We start from the raw sequence: 26,723 nt of genomic DNA on the forward strand, positions 1-26,723 counted from the left end.
GAGAAAAGGGAACCCTCCTACACTGTTGGTGGGAATGCAAACTAGTACAGCCAGTGTGGAGAACAGTGTGGAGATTCCTTAAAAAACTGAAATAGAACTGCCATATGACCCAGCAATCCCACTCCTGGGCATACACACCGAGGAAACCAGATCTGAAAGAGACACGTGCACCCCAGTGTTCATCGCAGCACTGTTTATAATAGCCAGGACATGGAAGCAACTTAGATGCCCATCAGCAGATGAATGGATAAGGAAGCTGTGGTACATATACACCATGGAATATTACTCAGCCATTAAAAAGAATTCATTTGAATCAGTTCTAATGAGATGGATGAAACTAGAGCCCATTATACAGAGTGAAGTAAGCATGAAAGATAAAGAACATTACAGCATACTAACACATATATATGAAATTTAGAAAGATGGTAATGATAACCCTATATGCAAGACAGAAAAAGAGGCACAGATGTACAGAACAGACTTTTGGACTCTATGGGAGAAGGCGAGGGTGGGATGATCTGAGAGAACAGTATCAAAACATGTATATTATCAAGTGTGAAACAGATCACCAGTCGAGGTTGGATGCATGAGACAAGTGCTCGGGGCTGGTGCACTGGGATGACCCAGAGGGATGGGATGGGAAGGGAGGTGGGAGGGGGGTTCAAGATGGGGAACACATGTAAATCCATGGCTGACTCATGTCAATGTATGGCAAAAATCACTACAATATTGTAAAACAATTAGCCTCCAACTAATAAAAATAAAAGAAAAAAAATGTGAATGAGCACAAACCTGCTATCTGGGATTGAGATGAAAAGCAAGTCCATGGGGAGTGAAGGCAGGTTCTGCTGACTTTGATTTCTACCCAGTTTTTATTGCTGTTACTGTACTGAGATGCCTCCTGTTATCTGATGGTGAATTTTAAAAAATGTTTATTGGAGTAGAGTTGGCTCACAATATCGTGTTGATTTCTGCTGTACAGCAAAGTAAATCAGTTGTACATATACACATATCTGCTTTTCTTTAGATTCTTCCCCCATGTAGGTCATTTACAGAGCACTGAGTCGAGTTCCTTGTGCTATACAGTAGGTCCTTATTGGTTATCTATTTCATTTATAGTAGTGTATATATGTCAGTCCCAGTCTCCCAGTTTATCCCTCCCCCTTTCCACCGAGTAACCATAAGCTTGTTTTCTACATCTGTCACTCTGTTTCTGTTTTGTAAATAAGTTCATTTGTACCATTTTTTTAGGTTCCACATGTAAGTAACATCATATGATATACGTCTGACTTTCTTCTCTCAGTATGACAATCTCTGGGTTGATGGTGATTTTTATGGTTAAAAGAAGAACACACCCAGTGTGGTTCAGACTCAGTGATGGGACAGGCCCATTTAATCAGCAATCTGCCTAATGTTTCATAAATTAAGAACTGGACTAAGGAAAGTCTGCATTGGCTCCCCCCTCCTCTTGCATCTTTCTCTTCCTTCCAGAGGGTGGCGGTGGGAGGGAGAGAAAGCAGATGAAATGCAGAGATAAAGGCTGTAAGTTTCCACTGAGGCCATCAGCCTAGGCTACAGGATAAAGGTGCAGTTACATCTGCACAGTGGCATCTGCCATTTTTTCAAGTGCGAAGAGATGGAGAAGCATATGCTGGAATTTTCTGGAACCCTGCTGCCGCCATGCAGGGAAGTTCAGGCTATCAGATCATCTGAGAGGTTGTGGGCTACAGGTGCAAGTTGAAAATAATCACTTCACAGTTTTGACATCACTTTTTTTTTGTTTTCCCCCATGGTGACTGGAGGTCATTTTCTTATCCTCTTTAGGAAGTACTTGGACTCTGTTCCCATTTATAAGTCAGGACGAAGGAGCTAATAATATTAGTTAACATTTAATGAGTGTTATTTTCTACTTTATAATAATAATCACAGCTAACATTTATTGAGTGATATTTTTTTTCCTTGCAAAAAACAGCTAGCATTTATGGAGTGCTACATATTTTCCAAGCACTGCTTTGAAAGCCTTATATATGTCATCTCATTTCTTGTTACTTTGGAGCTGAAACTGTGACCTCCATTTTACAGATGAGGAATTTGAAACAGAGAGGTTCAGTGACTTGCCTAAGAATACACAGCTAGTTAAGTGTTGGAGATGGTACAGGGAGGTAAGTACTAGTTAATTAAGTATGTGTTAGTTAGGGGCTTCCCTCGTGGCTCAGACAGTGAAGAATCTGCCTGCAACGCAGGAGACACTGGTTGGTATTTGTGTGGGTTAATGGTGTATGTGTGTGTGGACATGTATGCAATATAGATTAAAGTTTTAGTTTCTAGTAAAGTAAGATGAGGCTGGCTAAGGGTCCCTGGATGCTGTGGTGGGGGAGAGATGTGGGGTTTGGTGTAATGGCCCAATGCACCTTGTAAAGAGTTTCATTCATCTCTGAAAGGGTTAAAGAGAAAAGTGGCCAGCATCCTGTGGAGGGCATGAGCTGGGGATGGGTGCGGTTCTTTTTTTTCTATCCCTAGATCACCTTACTTTTTCCTATGGGCAAAGAAGACTCAGCTCTAAGCAGAGTTTATCGTCTGTTGTACGTTTTGTATTTATTAATATTTACTCTGACTTTGAGGGTGTTAAGGGAAGGCAGCTAAGGTATGTCCACACCCTGGCTCTGTCTGCTCTGCTTCAGAACTGCAGGTCCTGAAAATAATTCCCAATTCTTCTTAACAGACCGGTGTTAGGACCCAGGAAGGATCCAGCAGCTGTGGGATATAAACAGAGGAGCAGAGCTGAACAAAGTTTGAGGAGAGAGCCTTACATCACTCACTGTCTCCACCCCGAGCTCCGGGGGGACAGACGGAGGTGTAAGCCTGAGTCACACCAGAAGAACTTAGGCAGTGACGCTCTGACCGGAGAGCCCCAGGGAGCTCCAGACACAATTCCTCCCGCTTCCAGGAAAAAGGGCAATGTCCAACTCCGGACCTGAATGGAGACAAATGACGGCTCTTGACAGAAAAAGAAAACCGTGAGGGACCCACTTTTGCCCGCTGAGCCTCGCCACTGCAGTCCCAGCCCTGGATCGCTTCTCAGGAGTTTAGATCGGAAGCTGTTTTCTCCTCCACTCATCCCGGGGCCAGTTGGTGGCTCCAATGTGTTTATTGATCACTGAAGACTCTCAAGTTTGGAGACAGGCAAGAAACACCTATTAACTCTCCACGACTCTGCCCTCATTCTGCAGTTCACAAACTCTAGCTAAACAGATGGTGTTCTTCTTTCTGGAACCTGTGACAATGTCCCTTTCCCAAAGAACTGAAAGTTAAAGGCAACTCTGTCACAGACCCTCAGGAATTCCACTTGGATCATATTTTCACCTCTGAAAAAAAAACCATGAAGAAGCTGCTGCCTCTTTGCTGCTGGCACTCCTGGCTGCTGTTATTTTATTGTGATTTTCAGGTAACGTCCCCGGGTGGTGCTCGCTGAGACGGGAACGGATTTCTGCTGGGAGGTTCCTTGTGTCTCATAGTGTGATGTTTTGTGTGCAGGTGCACGGTGCCCACGCCAGGTCACAAGTCCATCCAGGTAAGGCAGCTTCCCTCATCTTCTGCTCACGACCTGTCCTCCCTGTCCAGTCCGGGATCTGGAGGCAGTTTGCTTGTGTGTCTCTGAGGCTGTTGGAGAGGGAGCCCTTCTTGGGCTCCTCTGGCCCCACCAGCTGTCCTGACACCTTGTCCCCTGGGTCACTCATCGTCCTCCACCTCTGACTTGGAGAAGCAGGTCTCTCTGTGCCCAAGTCTCTTGCTTTGGGGCATCTGAACACTTGTGATTCAGGAAATGGGATGTTCGCAGGTGAAGCATCTTCTGTCCTTGACTCATGTCGTGCGTCTCCAGCGCAGATTCACTTGAGCTGCCTTAGAGCAGCTTTGGTCCCCATCCTTTTGCCCCTGCCCACTTTTGTCCCCTTCCCTCCAATGGGAGCTGGACTGCTCCAGCCCTTCCAAGGAAACCCCTCGCCCACCCCTGGGTGGGTTCGCTTTCCCTTTGCCATCGTGAGTCCTGTCTGGACGCATCACCATGAGGCTTTCCTTGGGGAGGACGGAAGAGGCGAGAAACTTTTCCTTGCTCCTTCCCAGAAAAGGAGGCCAGTGGGACCATGGTGGGGTTGCACTTACTGGCCCTTGTTCCCATTTGCTGCTTGGCTGGTACATGCATGGTGGAGGGGACCTCACACTAAGATCCCCAAGTCTTTGCCTGGGAGCCGTGAGAGCAACACTGGCCTGGGGGTGAGCGTGCCTCTGGCCATGATTATTGTCTAGAGCAGCCTGCTGCCTCCGCAACCCACCAGAGATGGGACCCCGGTCTGGTGGGAGCACCAGCACGGTGCTGGGTGAAGGCGGACGTGGGCTGGGGGTCTGTCCCCTTTGGAGTGACACGGCCCTCACAGTGGGCGCTGGGGCATCCTGTCATCTCCCTGTCTCTGCCTGCAGGTCTCACAGGGCTTGCCGCTTCTTCTTTTTCTTTCTTTCTTTTTCTTCTTCTTCTTCTTCTTTTTTTTTTTTTTTTTTACAAAAGTTTATCCTTAAATGTACAACAAGTTCCAAGACAACACTTCCTCCTGGCTATAGGTGGCAACAGACATTATGACAGAGAATCCAGATGTTTAAGCAGAAATGGGATTAAGGATTGTTATTGCCTCAGGCACCAGGGCCAGCAGATTTTTCACCAGATTTCTTTATTCCACCTGTGGCCAGGGGCATTTCCCTGGCAGCCTTTGCTGTTAGTTCCCCAGGTTTCTTCTCCTCCTCCTGTTTCGGCTTGGATGTCTTATCTTCCTCATCCATCTCGTGCGCTTCTTCTTGGGCTGCTTCAGGGGCTTCTTCTTGCTGCCTTTGCAGCTCAACGTAGCACCTGCTGCCCCTTTCCCAGCCAGGCCCTTCCAGGTTGTGCTGCTGTTTCTTTTTATCTGCACATTCAAGTTCAATCTTCTGTTGAAAAGGATGTGAAGGTGGTAAATTTTCGCCGGCTCCCCTTTCCTTGGCCAAAATGCTGAACAATCTGGGGATAAATAAATCATCTAGCATCACACTAGAGGGAGGCTGTGTGAGTCCTACCACTAACCCACACCTCAGAGCTCACGCTGATTTCCCGGGAGATGAGGGGAGGGGTCTGGCCAGGAACATCAGGCAGAACGAACAAAGCGGTCCTGGGACCGTCAGGGAGGAAAGAGAGCTGCAGGGGGGTTCCCACATTGTGCCTTTGGCCACATCCACCCACATCCACTCGCATCCTCGGCTCTCAGCTTCAATGAGCGGCTTGAACCCAGCCTTGGTTTCATAGAGACTGTTCCTCTCACATCCTAATTTAGTGTAGATGTTTTTCTGTTGGTCAACTACCTTCCTTAGAGAAATCATACTAATACTGACAATCACAGACATGTTACTAAAAAGAAGCAATAGACATTGGAACCTGGGTGGGGAGAGTTTAAGTTCAAAAACCCAGATTTCTGACACATACATGTACACACACACACACACACACACACACACACACACACATACCAGGCCTTGTTTTAAATAACCGGGATATGGTACAAACAGAACAGTCTTCGCACTCAAGTTGCCAAGAGTCTGATAGAGGAGACAGGCAACAAATATACTAACAAACAAAAACTTTCAAATTATAGTGTAAGTGCCATGGGAAGACAAACAAGGGGGTTGGTAGAAAGAGTGGATGTTGGGTGATAAAAGGTGATCAGGGCAGGCCTCTCAGAGGGTGGGTCCCGTGGACCGAGGCTTGAAAGCTGAACTGGTTATAGGCAGCAAGAGAGCAAGGAGACTTCTGGGCGGGGTGACTATAGGGAGTCCTACTGTGGAATGGACCCAGCGTGTCATGGGCCAGCAGGAGGGGACTACGGTTGGCACGGGATTGGCAGGGACCAGTTTTCCTCTGGGTGGTGTAGATTTCTGTCCAGTGAAGTCAGGGGAACCCTGGAGACATATTTTCCTCCACACATTCAAGGGGTGAGGGCTTCTCTCTACTGACACAGAGAGTAAGTAACAGGGAAAGGATGGAATAGAAAAATCTGGAAGAAAACCTGAAAAGGAAAAATGAAAGCTTTTATTAACTTTCTTTCTGAATATTGATAGCCCTCCCTCCCTCCCCATCTCACCAAACTGGATCAATGAAACATTAAATATGGATGATAAATTATTCCTGAAGAACTGATTTTTAAAAAATGTGTTTTATTGAAGTATAGTTGATTTGCAGTGTCGTGTTAATTTTTGCTGTACTGCAAAGTGATTCAGTTATACATACATATATGTGTATATATATATATTCTTCATCATATTCTTTTCCATTATGGTTTACCACAGAATATTGAATATAGTTCCCTGTGCTACACAGTAGGATCTTGTTGTTTATCCTTTCTATGTGTAATAGTTTGCATTTGCTAACCCCAAACTCCCAATCCATCCCTTCCCTCACTACCCTCCTTCCTTGACAATCACAAGTCTGTTCTCCATGTTTGTGAGTCTGTTTCTGTTTCACAGGTAAGTTCATTTGTGTCATATTTTAGATTCCACATGTAGGTGATATCATATGGTATTTGTCTTTCTGTCTGACTTGCTTCATTTAGTATGAGAGTCTCCTGCTGCATCCATGTTGCTGCAAATGGCAGTCTTTCAGTCTTTTTCATGGCTGAATAATATCCCACTGTTTATATATACCACATCTTCTTTATCCATTCATCTGTCAATAGACATTTAGGTTATTTCCATGTCTTGGCACTATTGTAAATAGTGCTGCTGTGAAATAAGGGTGCATTCATCTTTTTGAATTAGAGTTTCTCTGCATATATATCCAGGAGTGGTATTTCAGGATGGTATGGTAACTCTGTTTTTAGTTATTGGAGGAACCTCATGCTATTCTCCATAGTGGCTGCACCAACTTACCTTCCCACCAACAGTGTAAGAGGATTCCTTTTTCTCCATGCCCTCGCCAGTATTTATTTAGTTGTAGACATTTTGATGATGGCCATTCTGACTGGTGTGAGGCGATACCTTATTGCAGTTGTGATTTGCATTTCTCTGATGTTTAGTATCTTTCCCTGTGCCTGTTTGCCATCTGTATGTCTGAAGAACTGCGTTATAGCTGTGGTGACATAGGCTGGACTTCTGTCTCTCTTAGTTTATTTTTTAGGGCCGGGGGATGTTTTGAAGACCCTGTGTGAACCGTGTTGCCCCTCAGCTGTTGTCTTGTAGACATTTAATCTGTTTATTTGGTGAAAACCAGGGTGACTGTACACCCCGAAGATTCCATATCACCTTCTTTTTGGGAAAATAGCTGAACTGTCTAATTCACAAAAGAATGAGACCCTTCTCTTCTGACACTTTTAGGGTCATAGATTGTTTACTCTTTAGGTTGTAAAAGGGAATCTATGTGTTCAGTTCAGTTCCTTGATACGTCTTATTAATACCACACAATGTTTTAATTAAGAAAAAAACCTAAATTGTTGACATTAGCATGTAGGGAGATTTCAATTTAAAAAAATATGGATTTCTGACTTAAAAAAAAGTTTATTTAGTCTTTATATATTTGGCTGTTCTGTGTCTTAGTTGTGGCATGTGGGATCATTAGCTATGGCATGCAAACCCTTTGTTGTGGCCTGTGAGATCTAGTTCCCCAACCAGGAATTGAACGTGGACCCTCTGCATTTGGAGTGTGGAGTCTTAGCCACTGGACCACCAGGGAAGTCCCTCTGACTTCTTTTTGAAAGTGGGAGACCTGGCAATTCTGGGCATATCTTCCTACAGAGGTGGGATGATTGGCTTGGGAAGAAGTCACTTTCTTTGGACAGGACACTCATTTTCCTCCCCGCCCAGCCTCCCCCGCCCTGAGACCTGGCAGTGAGGAACTCGGAGGTGGTCCAGGTGCTTGTTCCCGGCACCTTTTCTGATCACCTGTGCCTTCCAAGTTGGAAGCCACAGTAAACATCATCCCTGGCCTCCCTGCAGGTAATTCCTCATGCCCCTGGCCCTCATGGATATTTCAGTTTGCACCCCCTTCATGACTTCCTGGACAAACTCAGTGTTAATAGTTACATCTGGGCCATTTGGTGGGTAGCATGGCAGGCCTTCTCCTGATCACAGAAGCCTCCCCCGCCCCCTGCAACCAGTGATACTTCCCATCCCTGGGCACTGGCTGGCAGGCGGATGGGTGGCATCTTTATATGTGAACAAGACACGATCCCTTGATTCTATGAGCCTTCCTGCCCAGGATGGACATGGCCATTTGTCAGTGTTATTACCCACAGGCTTTACTTTATGAGAACGAAGATTCTGAAGATATAACATCTGTTCTTCGCTCAACAGATGTTATTTCCTTTTCCTATATTTTTTTCCCCCAGATGAGTTGAATATCAAGTCAATAATGTCTTCTCCTCTTCAAAATGAATATCCCACATTTTAGAAAAAAAAAAATCATGGTATAAATGAAGATGAATATTTTTTATTTTTGCATTTCATATTCTTACTGTGGAGGTCCTGGAATAGAACCACTCATTCCCAGAGGACATCAGGTCCCTAACATGTATAAGAGAGTTAGGTGTGCACACAGCTGCCTCTCTTTGGCCCCTATTGTAGAACTAGCTAGGTTCTTGGTCATCATTTTTGATGCATGTACGTAACCCTGAAGGGACAGCCTCACAGATGCAAACTGAAAAAAGAACTCAATGATCTGGACCTGGGCACATGTTTGGCATCCTGATGGAAATTCAAATGTTAGATGGAGTGCTTCAGTTTTCTCTGAAAATTTCATATGGACGTTATCTACAGTCATTTTAATTATGAAAGCAAGACTTAAATGGTTGTTGAAGGAATACAGGTCCTAACATTCAATAAAACAGAAATGTAAATCTCGCATCTTACACCCCATTTCTCAATTTTGTCACCCCAAACTAATCTTCTCAGTATCTAGAGTACATAGCCAAGCACCCCTTCTCTTTTCTCTGCCCTCTGAAACACTGTATTTTACACAAAATAGTTCACAATATACATATTTTTCTCACCTTGATTTTTTTTAGCTTAACAGTATGACTAAAGAATATTCTATGTCAGTACATGTAAATCAGCCTCATTATTTATCCTAGCTACACCCTAGATCATTATATAGATGTTCCATATTTATTTAGCCAGCCCTCTGTAAATGAACATGTAGACTGTTTGCAGGTTTTTGTTACTATTTTAAAAATTCTGCAACAAATACCCTTGTACATAGGTCTTTGATCATATGCATGAGAATATGATAGATCTTTAGAATAAATTTCTAGGAATTAAATTGCTAGGTCAAACATCATGTGAGCTTAAGATTTTGATAGATATTGCCCTCCAGAAAGGTGAACTCACACCAGAAAAGGCTGTAGAACTTGCCTACTTAAGTATGTTGTTGTTCAGTCAGTAAGTCCTGTCTGACTCTTTGCGACCTCATGGACTGTAGCATACCAGGCTCCTCTGTCCTCCATTGTCTCCTGGAATTTGCTCAGATTCATGTCCATTGAGTCAGTGATGCTATTTAACCAACTCATCCTCTGCCACCCCCTTCTCCTTTTGCCTTCAGTCTTCTCAGCATCAGGGTCTGTTCCAATGAGTTGGCTCTTTGCATCAGGTGGCCAAAGTGTTGGAGCTTCAGCTTCAGTAGCAGTCCTTCCTAATGAATATTCAGGGTTTATTTCCTTTAGGATTGAATGGTTTTACCTCCTTGCAGTCCAAGGGATACTTAAGTCTTCTAATAAGTGTAACTTTTCATTTGCCAGTCTGATAAGTGAATAGGCTAGCTTGCTATAGTTTTAACATGCTTTTTAAAATTGAACTTCTTATATTTCTAAAAGTAATTTGCATTTCTTTTTCCTTGAGCTGTCTATATCTATTCTGTGTATAGTAGTATATATATATTTAATCCCAAATTTGTAATTTATCCCTTCCCCTACTTTCCCTTTGGTAACCATGCATTAATTCTCCATGTTTGTGAGTCTATTTCTGTTTTGTAAATAAATTAATTTGTATCATTGTTTTTTTTAATTCCACATATAAGTGATATCATTTAGCATTTGTCTTTCTCTGCCTTGTTTACTTCACTTAGTAAGATAATCTCTAAGGTCCATCCATGTTGGTGCAAATGGCATTATCTCATTGTTTTTTATGGCTGAATGGTACTCCATTGGATATATGTACCACATCTTCTTTATCCATTCACCTGGTGATGGACACTTAAGTTGCTTCCATGTCTAGACTGTTCTAAATAGTGCTGAAATGAACACTGGGGGTGCATGCATCTTTTTGAATTAGAGTTTTCTTTGGATGTATGCCCAGGAATGGGATTGCTAGGTCATACAGTGGTTCTATTTTCAGTTTTTTAAAGAACTTCCATACTGTTTTCCATAGTGACTGCACCAATTTATATTCCCACCAACAGTGTGGGAGGGTTCCATTTTCTCCACACTTTCCAGCATTTATTGTGTGTAGACTTTTTTATGATGGCCACTCTGGTTGGTGTGAAGTGGTACCTCACTGTATTTTTAATTTTTGATAATTAATGTTGTATTTTTGATAATTAGAGATGTTGAGCATATTTAGTAGATATTTTTTGATTTTTGAGTTTTCTTTATTAAGAATAGGTCAAGTCAACCGGTGTCTCCTGCATTTCAGGCAGATTCTTTACCAGCTGAGCTACCAAGGAAGCCCGTCATTTATTCAAGGTTTCTTTTATATCCTTCAGTATGAATTGATTGTTTTCTTCATGAGAATGTTGTGTAGTTCTTATTCTTTTGTTCTTAAATGTCTTCTCTTTATTGATTGCATTTATAAATTAAAACCTTTCTTCTATTTTTTAGATTATATGAATACAAGAGAGTTATTCACATTTGCATATTTAATTTGTACCAGCCTCCTTACTAAATTCTTTTACCATTTGTAACAGTTTTTCACTTACTAAATTCTTTTCTTATTTGTAATAGTTTTCATTTTCATTATCAGGCATACATCATTTGAAAATAATGATCATATTATCTCTTCTTAAAAAATATTTTTTACAATAAACAACACAAAGATTACTTTGGTAATTTTAACTTTTCTGGGACCTGGCAGACATTGAAGGCAGTTGATTATTATTTAGTCATCTGGATCTTTATTTCCATTTCTGGGAACTGTTCACAGAGAATTAATCCAAAAGAAGATTCAAGTTAGGAGAACAGTTGAGTGTGTGATGGTGCAGCCTCTCCAGGGACTGTTACCCAAACTCCATTATGAGAGTTAGAGAGAAAAAAAATAAATGAAATAATTCGTATGATATTAAGTGAGAAGAGCAGAATAAAAAAGAACATATCTGCACAAAATGATGTCTACTCAAAGCACAAGGACCCTAAAGGAGACTTTTAAAGGATTGATTTTTAGTATGGAGGAAGCAGAGCAATAATAGAAAGATCAAGACCAATTCAGGAGATGTGTATGGAGGACTGTATCTAAAACCAGTTGGCTGGGTGACTGCTGAGGTGGCATTGTATTCCATGTCTTAACAGATGGCTAGAAGTACAATTATTTTATAGATTATTGTTAGACTGAAATGAGGGCGTATTTGTAAAGAACCTCACATGATGTCTGCACAATATAGCTGCTGGCTTCCTCCTCTTTTTCAACCTTATTTTTTCTCTCTTGTCTGATTGCATCAGCTATTTCTCTTAAAGCATAGGAACTAACGGTGGGATAATGGACATTCTTATCTTTTTCTCTGAAATGTGTGGGCATGCTTTGTGTGTTGTGCCATTAGGCAGAATGACTTTTATTTTCTTTTGGTTAAAAGGTATCTATTCCTATTTAGTATGTTTTATTCTGTAAAAATATTCATTTATTTTTAATTTATTGAGTTTTTGAAACCTTGGAGTGTGTATTGAATATATTCAAATACCTTTTGAGTACCTCCACAATCACTCTGATAATTAACTCTTCCCCCAATTCCTGATATAGGTAGTAAGTAGTTCCTTATGTCCAGCTCTCTCTTTGCTAATAGTGATGTAACATTTTTATTCTTTTTTCCCTCAAGGGTTTGAGGTCCTGGCTTCTGCTTCCCATTACTGGCCATTGGAAAATGTGGATGGGATCCACGAACTTCAGGAGACAACTGGAGGTAGACAGGGGTGGGAGCAGAAACTGGGGCCCCAGAAATGTGCATCTCTCAGGAATCAGGGGCAGTCCAGAGAGACAGGGAACAACAAACAGCATCAGCTGTGAAGCCAGGATGACAGAGATGAATAGACATTTGTGTTGCTTCCCCTTAATAATTGTTATTGCAAAGTATTTTCACTAGAACTTTTATATGTTTTAATGATTAAAAGACAGCATTTATGTTTCGAAATATTAAGATGTGCATTTTCTCCAACAACCTTAAAACAAAAGTTTTCAGCTTTAACCTGTATCTGATGGATCAACCTCTGCATGAGTCAGGATGCGTGTTTTCTAGGTAGACACAAATGGCATAATCTGCATGCCTGCCAAAGCAGGGACCCATTTGAACCTAGCGCCAAAGGTTGTGCCAGTGAAGACTAGTGCCCTGTTTGTGGGGTCACAATCTGACTTAGCAAAGGTTCAGATTCGCTTACCCATCAGCTCTTCCACACTTCACTGACAGCCCCCCACCCCCCACCCCCATTCCTTGAGGAGATCAAACACCACCTAAGATGCTTCCAGTGGTCTGCAATGCCATGGAAAATAAAGTTTCTATCTGACTCAGTTCAGACTTTGACCTGAAGGAGAAACTCCAGACAGCCCTGAGTACTTTTTCCATTCCAATAAGAAGATTTTTTAAAGTGTAAGTTTTGAGTGATTCGGGATGCTCTGACATTTTAATTTTTATTCCTCTTGATTATGTCCAATGACTGATTACAGCAGGAGGTTTATGTACAATCCTAGCATATGCTCAGATTGTCTGTATTGGTTCTTTGTAATGGATTAAAAAAAAAAAAACCCACATTGCTGCTTATTAAGTGTCTCACACCAGCACACTGATTTGTTCCTTATTCCCAGGACTTCATGTGCTGTCATAAATTGTCACCACAGAGTCTAAAATGTCTTTCTTAAACTTTGCAAATCAGGAAGTATTACAGTGGATGTCTCTACTGCTGGCATCCTTAGAGGCACTCAAAGAGCAGGGCCCTCCAGAAGGATGCTGTCCTCCTATGCAGGGCTAACCAAAGCCCTGCCTTCATCCGGCATTACCTCTTACTTGCCTGTGTGTTGGGCAGCAATGGCAGCCATGATGAAACTTACATTGAACCATTGTGGCTTCATATATTCTCCAAATAGTCTGTGCTATAGGGATGAACCGTTCCTGTGGCAGTTCATTTTATGACTCTCTCGGGTCAAAAGAAATGGTCCCCTTGTCATAATCTAATTTTCTCTTCTCAGGGCTTTTATTTTAAAGCCTTTGAAAGGAGATCATTCCAAGTGGAAAATGCATTGTCAAAATAGCTCCATGTTTAGGAGCTGGGTGCTAACATTTCTGTAATTACTTTAAACAAGTGTTCAAATAATGATCCTTATAGTTCTCTCCTCACCCTGTCAACTCATCTCATTGTCATAGGTTATCAGAAAAAGTACATTGTGATTGGATTTTGTTCACCCAAAATATTAATTTCCCATAAAACTCAAACTATATGGGTGTTTGTCCTGAAACACTCGAATAATGAAGGGTTCACTGCCCTTTTCCACTGGGTCTATTCTTTATGTTATAGTGCTCTGCTGGCATATTTCAATTTGATTACAGGTTTCTTAGGGCAAAAAGAGAAAGGAATAGAATCCATCAGCGCGTTTTACTGCTGGGGACAGTTGAATGGTGCTGGAAATCATCGCGTGGATGCACTGCTTTGTTATTTGTCGCTGAGTTAAATCTCTGTTGTTTCGTCCATTTGTCGTAATAATGTGTAGTTGTTTTCATGCTGTGCTTCTGTTTCATCAGTTCTCGCGACATCACAACCGTTAATCCTTTTTGTTAAGGCTACTTTGTGGCCGAGTTCAATTTCATATCTCTCAACTAAGTATCTGGATGGGAGTTGGGGCCAGCACATTGGAACCAAATACAACCACCACAGCACCCTGGCTTTGGGACAGCATGGGGCTGCTGGAGGTGCCATAATGTTGGCTGAGTAAGTAGGAGGGAGGTGGGGCCAGGAGAGAGGACCCGAGATGTTTGTGGGACGACAGCACACTTATGGATGTGTGTTATGTTGAGAGATATGTCAGTTCCGTTTGTTTTTTGTGTCACTCATTCATTGTGCTTTTTTCTTTTGTTGTTTCACCCAGCATCACGAACCCACAACCTCACTGTGCTCCCTTCTCATAATTCTACCTTTGTTTATACCAATGATTCTGCCTACTCAAATTTCTCTGCAACCGTAGGTGAGCATGTGTTCCTTCTGTGTTAAGTTTGGATCTGCAATGAATTGAAAGGCCAGTCCGATCTGGTTCTATATGAATTCACTATGTCTTGACTAGCAAATGAGTGACTATCCCCCCAAGAGCCAAAGATTCAGGGTATTTGATGGTAAGCACCTAAGACCATGACTTAATTCTAAAGGAAATATCACAGACTGAAGGATAGTAGAGGGTGGCTGTGCACTTTCAAGCAACCAGGGTCTTCCAAACCAGCTGCTTATTTTCAGAACAATACAGACATAAGATGAGATAGTTTCCAAAAAATAAACCTTGTTTGGATTTTTAAATGGATTATCTTCTTTGGGGAAGGAAAAACATGCCCTTGAAATGGAAAATTAAAGTCAATGTTAAAATACCTCATCAAAAATGTGATATCTTGCAAACGCTAAAATCAGCATTTCTTCTGTAGCTGGAATTTTTTTTTTTAAATCATTAGAAGCTGTTTTCTAAAAGACACACCCACAAGAGTCATGGTTAAATGATTATCTTATTTAATAACCTCCAAGGCCCACATGTTTCAGATTTTTCTTAGGCAGCACAGAACAGGACAGATAGTAGCAATTGGGCAACTTTCTGGTCAGTATGGAAAGTTGGCTCAGATAATTTAGGTCTTGCTCCTGACCTTTTTTTTGCAATATATAACCGATCGTTTTTTCTACTATGGGATGATTCACTTCCGAAATTAATTTTGCCAAGCAAATAGTCTGGTTCAGGGGTTTATACAGCCTCATTCAATCCTGCAACTTCAAGTTGCCCATTTTAACTATGTAATATATAGATTCCCCACCCCTAGCAATAAACGAGATAGATTTAAAAAAAAAAGAATTTAAAACAGTAAGGAAAGACGCTGAAGTCCTTCAGGTTGGTATCCACACGCCAATGGTTGTTAGAGAATCTAACCTGGGGTAGTGGTCGAGTCAAAGGGCTCCTGGTGATTCTGTCCATCTTCAGCTGGACCACCAGCTCCGAGGGCGGGATGCAGCTGCCACAGGGCAGAGGAGGCCTCTGGGTGGCTTTGATCCCAGTCAACAATGTGTGACTCCTCAGCCTTGGCTTTTATAGTCTTCCCTTATCTATTCTGTAAACCATTTACATCACAATGACACCATCAGAAAGGTCTGCTATCAGGATGGGACAAACAGAATGATGGCGGAGCTGGCGTCCCCGCCAGGACGACTGGCCCTGTGGTCAGGTCATTGGCAGGCTCTGCTGGGATGACTTGAGGTGTGGCTCTGAGTTTCCCTCCTAGAGCCTGAAAACGAATTCTCTTAAAATCATGGGTTCCCATGTGTCAGATCATGGGCTTTCAATGAGAGAATTCAGAAGGAGAAAGAGTGCAGGTGTAGTTTTACATTTGAACTTGAATTTCAGGGTTTCACCTGGAAGGTCTCATGTGAAGATGACAGTGAGAAGGACTCATGAAGAGGTGGATGGCATGAAAGTTTAGGACAGTAGGAGATTCTAATCATATGGCTCCTGGTATCTCAACTGTTGACAAATACAGTACTTATAATGTGGTCATATTACAGTGCATATTATACACTGGTGTGATATTAATTACTAGGATACAATATTAATAATATAGAATATTATTTAATATTGACACTAATATATTACTTCTATATGAATTATGAAATGTTAAATACCATTAATATTAAATAATATCTGTAATGTCAAAAGAAATATTTAATTATAAATAGAAATAATACAGCATATTTAGATCAAAGTTGTTTGTAAGCCTGACGCGTCTCCAGACTTTTCATCTCCTGCAATTATTAATCTACAATGTTTGCCATTCTTCTTACTTAGATATTGTAGAAGGAAAGGTCAACAAAGGCATTTACCTCAAGGAGGGAAAAGGAGTCACCTTTCTCTATTACAGAAAGAACAAAACTTCCTGCATCAGTAATCCGGCACAGTGTGGCCCTGAGGGTGAGTGATGCGCTCCATTCTTTTCTTTCTTTCTTTTAAGTTCATTTTGTTGCCAGGTGGCATCTGTTCCTCTGGGCTGTGGCAGATGTGAAGACAAAGTTCCGCTGCACCATGCATGCATACGGACTTGAGGGGAGGGGTGAGGATGGGGATGCAGAGACTGGTCCTGGAGATGGAATTAAAACACCATTTCACAGAGGCATGAGAGCAAAGTATTTAATATTGTAAAGCAAAAAGAAACAAACAACAACAACCAAACCCCCCAAGAAACAGACAAAAAAGAACCGTCCATAAAAAGCAGACACGGTGATGTTGCAGTGGAGTTTGGATGGGACCGTGGCGTTTGTGGGCAGGAAATTGATGGTGTGGCTCACGGGACGTTATTTCTGGCTCCAGGATGTTGGCCATGGGTCTGGGAGGGGCATGCCTTTTCAGACTCGTGCCATGGGTTCGCTTCTTTTATATCCATGGAGATTGGAGGGGGCAGTGGTGAGAGCTGTCCCAAGAAAGGTTGTAGGCCTGTGGTTAAAATAATACCATGGGTGAAACACATAGGTACAAAAGAGAAGTTAAGAATCTGTTACTTCTTCTTCTTCCTTTTTTTTTTTTCCCTATGGAAAGTAACCGGCTCTCTAGGATCTGAGCTTCAGAAAATGAAGATTTGAGCCACATTTCAAAACATTCTGGGAAACTGTTCTCTGCCATCCAAATCAGTTTCAAGCCTCCAAGTTCCCTTATCCTAAACAACCGAAAATTTTTCTTTCTAGGAAAAAAAAAAATGTTTAATGCAAGCGGGTCTGAAAGCCCTAAGTCTTTTTGGACATCCAATGGGCTTATCAAAACTGCCCTGTGATGAATTCATTGTTTTCCACCTGGCTGGGCCCTATGGGTTACATTCCAGTAAAAGTAAACAGAGCTAACAAGGTGATAACGTGTGGGAGGATACATTTTGGACTTTGCAGAACCCAGAGTTTTGAGAAAGGGATTTGAGGTCTAAAACCACAGCCAGGTTTACAAATCCACAGTTCAAGCTGTTCCTGAATTCAAACAGCCCTATAAACACAGCAGAGTTGTTTATTTCTCTAAATTTAAAACAGCCCCGCCTCAGCTACAAGGAGGAAGAGAAACAAGAGGGCAGCGGGTGCCTGCCTCACCCTTCCCCTGTCTTGGTCAGGAGGGCGGGGGAGGAGGAGCAGGGTGGGGGTGTGTTTCTGTCCAGTTTGTCTCTGGGTCTGAGAGGGAACAGCCTCTCTTTGGAAGAAAGGTATCTCTACAGCCCTAGCTACCAAAACTGGAATTGACTCAGGTGGGAGGGGAAGGCCCCACGAATTCCAGTAGCTGGGCACTGTCACAGATAACCAGCCTTTGAGTGATGACGATGATGGGACTAGTGGTGACTCTGATAGTGACCAGCTACTGGAAATCAGAACTATTGGAAAACTTTACCTGAATTCTGAGGTCATAAACTAGAGGCCTCTAAGCTCACTCACCCTGCCCTGTGGTTGGGCCTGGTTTTGCAGGCATGGAGTTAAAATTTTTTGATTAGTTGCCAACGTTGAAAAATAGGACAATTTCACATAAAAATACAAATTCCCAGTTTCTCTTGAGAAATCTCCCTCCCTTATTCCGATCTTGTGGGGCTGAATGGAGGGGCCCTCTCTTGTGTTGGACGTTGCCCTTCAGCTCATCACTGACTTCTGACCCTTTGATCATTGGACCTGCTGGACATAGAGCATGTTAATGGGTTGGGCTCCAGGGCCAGGCAGCCTGGGTTTCAGTGGTGTTCTAATCCTTTCTGTGGTGACCTTGGGCAACCACTTAACTTCTGAGTCCAAATTCCTTACCTGTAACATGGGTCAATCAAAGCCAGATTTTAGTTCCCTGCTCATGGGGTTGTTCTGAAGACTGGCATGTGGCTGGTCCAACACTTGACCAGCCTGTTGGGGTCTTATCCTGCATGGGTGCCTCCCAAGGCACTTCCTGTCCCCAGGATCTTGGTCCTCACTCTGCCTGCCTGCTCGGATGTGACCCTATGGCAGGGGCCGACATGGCTGGACCAGTTGTCATAATCACCCACAATCATGCATCGTTTAGTTGGTGCCAGTGTTCTTGGACTGCAAAGAGATCAAACCACTCCATCCTAAAGGAAATCGGTCCTGAATATTCACTGGAAGGACTGATGCTGAAGCTGAAACTCCAGTACTTTGGCCACCTGATGCCAAGAGCTGACCCATTGGAAAAGACCCTGATGCTGGGAAAGATTGAAGGCAGGAGAAGAAGGGGACAACAGAGGATGAGGTGGTTGGATGGCATCACCGACTCGATGGACATGAGTTTGAGCAAGCTCCGGGAGTTGGTGATAGACAGGGAAGCCTGGCATGCTGCAGTCCATGGAATCACAAAGAGTTGGACACAACTGAGTGACTGAACTGAACTAAACTGAGTGTTCTAATCCCATTACATGTACTAATTTCATCCTCCAAAAAAATGAGACAGACAAGAGCTCACGTGGTATAGAGAGCTGTAAACTTTGGCTTCATGTTTCCACCCTGTTGATACCTTCTTATGTGTCCTGGTTAACCGAAGCCTTTGAAGGTATTTTTTTGGGTGGCCACTTTTCTAGAGTATGGCCAGATATGCGGTGAAGCCAGGAAACCTCAAGTCAACTTTGGCCCCCTGAGACCATGCTAGCAGGCGTCTTAATGTGGCAGATGCTGAGGGAAGTTGGGTATTTCTTGCTCCATATACCTCCCTCAGTTTGGACTTCAGACAGGACCACCGAACATGGGTGTCATCCTAAGGATCACTGTAAGCATTTCTCCATTTTATTGACCATATCCTTTGCTCTGGGGGGGTTTCCCTGGAGCCTCAATGAGTTTGCATTTCTATGTTTAAGGAGAACAGGATTTGAACAGGAAAAGTCCATCCAACATTTTTCAAATCAAACTCCACATAGCTTTTGAAGTAGGTGAGATGATTTCAAGTGCACTTTTAGTAATTAAACAATTTTTTTTTTTTTTTTTTTGCTTTGCTGGGTCTTTGCTGTTGCTTGAAGTCTTTCTCTAGTTGCAGAGAGCTGGGGTTACTCGGTAGTTGCAGAGCTGGGATTATATATATATATGTGTGTATGTTTGGCTGTGCTGTGTGATGTGTGGGACCTTAGTTTCCTGACCAGAGATTGAACCCAGGCCCTGGCAATGAATGCACAGAGTCCTAACCACTGGACCACCAGGGAATTCCCTCAACACTTAAAGAGAGAAACACTTCCCACACCCAGTCGAGCAGGTCAATTGTTTTCATATTTGTGATTTCCCAATTCTCTTGTGGTCTCTGTTCATATTTTTGGCTGATTTTATTTTTTTTTAAGACAGTTATAGAAGACAGGGTTGAGGTTTGAACTTTTCAAAAAAGGATAAAACATCTGAGCAATTTAGCTGTTCCCTCTCCGAGTTCTCAGCTAGAACGTGGGATCTTCCTTCTCTGACAGCTTCTCACTCTGAGATTTCGAACCCATGACCTGCTTGTCTTAGGGCTTTTCTCCACCCACTTGGCCAGTTTCTCTTGTTTCTCTGAGCTGACTGTGTGACCTGCCTTTTGGCAAATTGTGCCTCCTGGGAAATTTCCTCATGGGCATTGGGTGCAAATGGGAGAGAGGCTCTGGAGCATCCTTTGAGAAAGTCTATTTGAACATTAACCAGAGGAAGCACAGTCTGTGTTCCTTCAATACTGAGGCAACTCTCCTCCAACTCCCACGGCCAGCAGGCACACAAGGCAGAAATCCACATGAGGAGGGAGTCCTCCTGGACTGTTCCAGCACCTTGTTTCACTCCCCTGTAAACCTTATTTTAATTTTATTGTTTTATTGGCTTTGCTGGGTCTTTGTTGAGGCACGTGGGCTTTCTTCAGTTGCTTTGTGCAGGCTTAGTTACCCCTCAGCATGTGGGATCTTAGTTCCCTGACCAGGGATTGAACCAAGCACATCCCTTGCATTGGAAGGTAAATTCTTAACCAGTTGGAAAGTGGATTCTTAACCACTGGACCACAAGGGAAGTCCTCCCTATAGACCTTGAGGGCTCAGCTCCAGTGTGGCTCTTACAGAGATGAGTCCCACACCAGTTGCATTCCTCTTTGCTCTCACAGGTCCCTGAATGTCCCCCTCTGTCCCTTGCATCTTTGGTGATGACCTGCTCATTATGTGTCCTCCTTCTTGGACATTTAGCTCTGCAAGGGCAGGGACTCTGTCTGTCTTGGTCACTGTTGTGTTTTCAGGGATGAATATCAGCACGATAGATGCTTGATCCCTATCAATTGAACAGATACATCGAGTCTGTCTTTCTGATGCTTAAATGCCTTTGAATGCTTCCCCAGCACATACTTGATGGGCTGTCATTTGTGTATCACTTGTGATGTGTCCTTCTCCATCCTGAATGGGCCAGTCCCGTTTTTGCACCCCTCTGACTTTTAGATACTTCTTTCTGATATTGTACTAAATTCCATTTTGAGTAATTACCTCTAATTCCACCTCAACTCCCAATCACCTTGGATGCCTGCCAGAAAGAACTTCTTCCTGTTTTACTTGTTAATTTTTCCTCCCTCTGGAAATGTACCCTTCTTTTTTCCCTCTTGTGCATTAGAGCTTCCTCTGCTTATAAACACCAAGAAACCTGCTACAGCTCCATAGCAGCAGCTGGAATATCTCAGCATCTACATTCTCTTCTCAGCATCGACAGGACTTTTTAGACCCTTTGCATTAGGTTACTAACTTCAACTTTGCATTAAGTCACTAACTTCAATGCCATCAACAAAATGGTAAAATATTCTGAATGGTGTTTCAGGAAAAAAATTTCCAGAAGGGCCTGACAGTTCAGCACAGATTCAACTTCTGTCTTCCTTAGATGATTGGGGGTTTTAGGGATGTTTGAAAGCCTGATGGAGCTTCAGAGAGTATTCATTCACCATGTCCATTTCACAGATGGGCAGACTGAGGTCCAGAGAAGGCACAAGATAGCCTAGAGCCACAGGGTGATTTAGTGCCGAGTTTCTTGAAGTATTGTTTCCAGACCATCAGCAGACGAGTCCATTGCAGAGACTGTTAAAAATGGAACTTCTCGGTCTCCAGTCCAGGACCCACTGAATCCAAATCTCTGTGGACAGGAGATCTGAATTTTAACCCAGGCCCTCTGGGTGATTTTCATGGACTAAATCTCAGAACTACTCAAGGCTGACTCTAGTCCACAAATGTGTTTTATTTGCTGGCATTACGTCGGTTCTCACAAATCTTCTATTTTAACAAGTTTTCTAAATTGTTTTTTGGCAGAATGTGTGTGCATACTAAGTTGTTTCAGTCATGTCCAACTCTTTGCAACTCTGTGAACTATAGCCTGCTAGGTTCTTCTGTCCGTGGGATTCTCCAGGCAAGAATACTGGAGTGGGTTGTCATGCCCTCCTTCAGGGAATCTTTCCAACCCAGGGATCGAACCCACATCTCTTCACATCTCCTACATTGGCAGGCAAGTTCTTTACCACTAGCACCACCTGGGAAGCTTTCGGCAGAATGGGTGGGTTCAAAAAGACTGCCTAACTGCAGAAACAAAGCCTCTCTCACGGTGCTTTAAATGTTTTTTTAAATTAATACTCAACTCCCCTGAAAGATAAAATTTCATTAAAAAAATCTCTACTTCTGCCTTCTCTTAAAAAAATCAGAAAATCCTACAGTGTTACCTGCCCACCTGCCATCAGTTGGTTAGAGCTAAGGTGACTGTCCAGTGGTTTCCAGGTTTCTTGAGTCCCTTGGACTCTCGCAGCTTTCCTGGTAGCTCAGCTGGTAAAGAATCTGCCTGCAATGCAGGAGACCCTGGTTCATGATTCCTGGGTCAGGAAGAGATCCCCTGGAGAAGGGATAGGCTACCGACTCCAGTATTCTTGGGTTTCCCTGGTGGCTCAGCTGGTAAAGAATCCACCTCTGATGCGGGAAACCTGGGTTCAATCCCTGGGTTGGGAAGATCTCCTAGAGAAGGGAATGGCTACCCACTCCAGTATTCTGGCCTGGAGAATTCCACGGACTGTATAGTCCATGGGATCGCAAAGAGTCAGACACGACTGAGCGACTTTCACTTTCACTTTGGACTCAGCGCCCTGATTGATGAGACTGAAGGGAAGTGTCCACTCACCTGTGGCTTTCTTAAAATAATATTGAGGAGAGAAATGGCGAGAGTGAAAGAGAGTCCTACAGCACCAGATATTTCTAGAAGAAATGAGAGAGCCTTCTGGGGAGGCAGGAAGCATACGCATGAGTAGCATTTCATATGCAGGGCTTGATCTGACAAAGAGTGTGTCTGCAAGTTGAAAAATACGGCCTGAGCTGCCTACAGGAAACATGCCAGCTCTCTTATGGAGTCAGTGCCCCTGGAAAGACAGGCTTTGGAGTTTATGGCCTCCGTTGTGTATATTAAAGTCAGAGAAACACTATCCCTCTGGGTCTCGATCATCTTTTTCTCTGCATTTCATTGATCACTTCTCCTACCATTGCAAACTCAACTATGACTGAAAATGCAATTCCTCATCTTTCACCTAGTGTCTCTTCTGTTAACCAGGTTCTCCACCACTATGACATTTAGCTTTTTTTTCTCTCCAAATTTTGTTCTTCGTTATACCATTTCTCCCACCCTATTTTGGTTATTACTTCCTTGTAATCATGGAGCTGAGGGGAAAAAAAAATATCTAAGGATATAGTGTAGAAGCTTCAGCATCTTTACCACTTCTCTATGTCAAGTGAGAATTAAGTTAGGAAAGACAATGAATTTTGGGTCATAGACTTGATACCTTGTAACATTTCTACTTTAAGAGTAAGGTCTCTTGCATTTACTTAACCATGTACTGAACTGAACTGAACCATGTATATGTAGCCTCACACTTTGCTCCTCAATTGTTCTGTGATTTCTGGGATGAATAAGAAAGTCTTAGGAGCCATTCTCTGTGTTTTTTAGCACCTGGGTCTCTGCACTCTTGAGAACAGGTAAGAATAGATCACTTGAAAGTTTTACCGAGGAAATTTACATAGCCAGACATAATTCTATCCTTATGGTCCTGAAGTGGACAAAGAAAATTAAATAAAATAAAAATGGCATGTCATCCCCTTAATTCAGCTTATATAATATAGACTATGAAGGCAGCAAGGCAGGATGTATTTATGCCAAGGAAGTCCAAGGGTGGGTTATTTACTTTAATTGGTTGAGGTTGAATGATGCAATTATCTAAATTTCCAGTCAAGCTAGGATGTTTTTAAGACAGTTTTTAAGATTATTAAATTTTTCTCACTTTTAAATTGCTTGTATGATGTTTTTGGTTCTTTTTTTTTTTTTTTTAACCATATACACGTAGCACCTGAACTATAAAACTTGGGCTTCCTTGGTGGCTCATCTGGTAAAGAATCTACCTGCCATGTGGGAGATCTGGGTTCGATCCCTGGGTTGGAAGATCCCCTGGAGATCCCCTGGACAAAGGAACAGCTACCCACTCTAGTACTCTAGCGTGGGTTCATGGAGAATTCCATGGACTGTGTAGTCCATGGAGTCGCAAAGAGTCGGACACGACTGAGCGACTTTCACTCACTCACTAGATTCAATTGAAAAGGAAACTTATCATCCCCAAGAACTGAAACCCAATCATCATTTTCTTAAGTAGAAGATTCCTGCATTGTTGAATTCCATGTGGGTACCATTGCCCACCAGAGGCTCTGAATTCGAGATGTGGCATTTCTTTGTTAAAACAAGGATTAGCAATTGTTACTTACATACAAACGGACTTTCTTCTCATCACAATCAGAACTGAAAGATGACTGAGAAGGGATTAGCGTCGCATACTGTGATTCCTGTTGTATAAAGGCATGAAAGTGAAAGGGTTAGCTGCTCAATCATGTCTGATTCTTTGCGACCCCATGGACTGTAGCCCAGCAGGCTCTTCTGCCCATGGAATTCTCCAGGCAAGAATACTGGAGTGGATTGCCATGCCCTTCTCCAGAGGATCTTTCCCACCCAGGGATCAAACTCAGGCCTCCTGCATTGCAGGCAGATTCTTTACTGTCTGAGCCACTCGGGAAGCCCATATAAGGGCATGTTGATATGCTAAAATTCTCTTGGAGAATCTGTCCAAGACCAGAGTGACTGAAACTATCAACTCTTAGAAAGAAGAAGAGTAGGAAGAAATCATCGTATTGACCTGTACTCTGCTGAAATGGGGAGGTACAGATTACACTTTAGGGTCTTAAGAAAAATCAGTTAGGAATCTGATTCGATGGCAGAAGCTTGCTAGTTGATTGCCACAAGGTGTCTGGGTCTCTTCCCAGCTTAGCCAGAAAACCCAAACCTCCCCATCACTGTCTCCCAGCCTGTACTCTTTTAGAAGCACTCAGTAGGCGGCCACTCCATAGAGATGCTCTGTTATCAGAACCCTGTACATTCCGCTCCTCCTGCAGTGGCCACACAACACGGAAAACCCGCTTAGAATCCTACAGTTGGTAGATTCCCTTGATGTCTTCTATTCTTTCTACAAATAAAGAAACCAAGGCCCCAGTTCTGGAGACTCTCTTGACCAAAAACTGGGAGAACATCCAACTCCCATGCCTGAGATACGCTGTAATAAAATTGGACGTTGAACCAGCCAGATCAGATTAAAGGCCTTCCCGACCGAGCAAAATCTCTTTTATTGTCTTTTATGAGATCCTTTTTATTTTGAGATAATTGTAGATGAACAGGCAGTTGTAAAAAATAATGCACAGTGATCCCATGTACTCTTTACCCATTTTGATGAAGTTGAGTGGTTAAGTTGAGGAACTTGAGATGGGGACTGTCCTGATTGTCTGTGTGGGGCCAGAGACATCACAGGAGTCCTTATAAAGACAGAGGGCAGAGGGGTAGAGTCAGAGATGTGGAGACGGTTTAAAGATGGGGGAGGAGCTATCTTCTTTACCCATTCATCTGTTGATGGACTTTTAGGTCGTTTCTATGTCCTATCTATTGGGAATAGTGCTGCAATGAACCTGGGGGTACATGTATCCTTTTCAATTATAGACTTGTCCAGATATAGACCCAGGAGTAGAATTGTTGGATCCCATGGCAACTCGAGTTTTAGTTTTTTGAGGAACCTCCATACTGTTCTCCATAGTGGCTGTACCAGTTTACATTCCCACCAACAGTGGAGGAGGGTTCCCTTTTTTCACACCCTCTCCAGCATTTGTTATTTGTAGACTTTTTAGTGGTGGCCATTCTGATTGGTGTGAGATGGTGCCTCATTGTAGTTTTGATTTGCATTTCTCTGATAATCAGCAAGGTTGGGCATCTTTTCTTGTGCCTGTTGGGATGGCCTTGGTTTTGATGCCTGGAACTCCCCACTCCAGAACGTTCTTGAGCCTGCTCTGCTGGCTCTGGGTGGTTCTCATGGAAACCTGCTTTCAGGCGGCTGTCATAGCTGACAGGTGTGGATGAGCTCATTTCATGCCATCACATTGTAGGTGGATGTGTATCTCACACGCTCTGTTTTGAGCCAAGTCCTCTTAGAAACAGAAAAGAATAGAGCATCTCCTTGCTCCCTCTTCCCTCGTGGCTCAGATGATAAAGAATCTGCCTGTAATGTGGGAGACCCAGGTTCAATCCCTGGGTCAGGAAGATCCCCTGGAGAAGAGCATGGCTATTCCTGCCTGGAGAATCCCCATGGACAGAGGAGCCTGGTGGGCTACAGTCCATGGGGTTACAAAGAGCTGGACATGACTGAGTGACTAACACTCACTTTGCTCCCTCTGCTCACCCTGCAGCAGCTTCCCCAGCACCCTCCCCCTGAACCTGTCACCTGAAGTGGTGGTCAAGGAAGGACGGAGGAAGCCATGTGTATACATCCTTTTGGTGGCTTTTGGTGGCCTTTGGTGGACTTCAGGGACAGGAAGGGGACTCATCCTCTGTGGACAGTCATAGTCAACTGAAAGTTTGTAAGCAGTGGGAATTCAACACAGCTAGGCTTGGGAGATTTATTGAGAGGCTCCAAGTAAGACTGTGTTCTGGTTATCGACTGCTGCATAACAAGCACTCCCAAACTTAACAAGTGAAACACAATTTAGCATCACCTCTCACAGTTCTGGGGCTTGGCAGGGATCTCTCATGGCTATAGCTGTGGCAGCCAGGGCTGGGTCCTCAGAAGGTGCCCCTGAGCTGGTTTCTCAAGACCAATTTCTTCACTCATATCTCTGGCACCTCCGGCTCCTCTCTGTGGTTTCTTTCTCTACCAATGGAGCCTGGAATTGTTCTGTGCTCCAAGAAGCCAAAAGCTGAAGC

General features: G+C 43.1%; 1 protein-coding gene across 2 annotated transcripts in view; it reads left to right on the forward strand.

Annotated features, from left to right (window-relative positions):
* The first annotated feature begins 2,845 nt into the window (after nt 1-2,845).
* Nucleotides 2,846-26,723, forward strand: part of ADGRD1 (adhesion G protein-coupled receptor D1) — a 174,403-nt gene continuing 150,525 nt past the window's right edge. The window contains exons 1-5 of one of the 2 annotated variants that reach the window (XM_061142133.1): nt 2,846-3,445; nt 3,535-3,571; nt 12,083-12,166; nt 14,338-14,433; nt 16,279-16,401. In XM_061142133.1, coding sequence (XP_060998116.1) covers nt 3,380-3,445; nt 3,535-3,571; nt 12,083-12,166; nt 14,338-14,433; nt 16,279-16,401 — 406 coding nt within the window. In that variant the 5' untranslated portion in view covers nt 2,846-3,379. The remainder of the gene's footprint in view (nt 3,446-3,534; nt 3,572-12,082; nt 12,167-14,337; nt 14,434-16,278; nt 16,402-26,723) is intronic. The other variant, XM_061142134.1, reaches the window with a different exon arrangement.

Source organism: Dama dama, chromosome 5, assembly GCF_033118175.1.
Source record: "Dama dama isolate Ldn47 chromosome 5, ASM3311817v1, whole genome shotgun sequence".
In the NCBI taxonomy this organism is placed as follows: domain Eukaryota; kingdom Metazoa; phylum Chordata; class Mammalia; order Artiodactyla; family Cervidae; genus Dama; species Dama dama.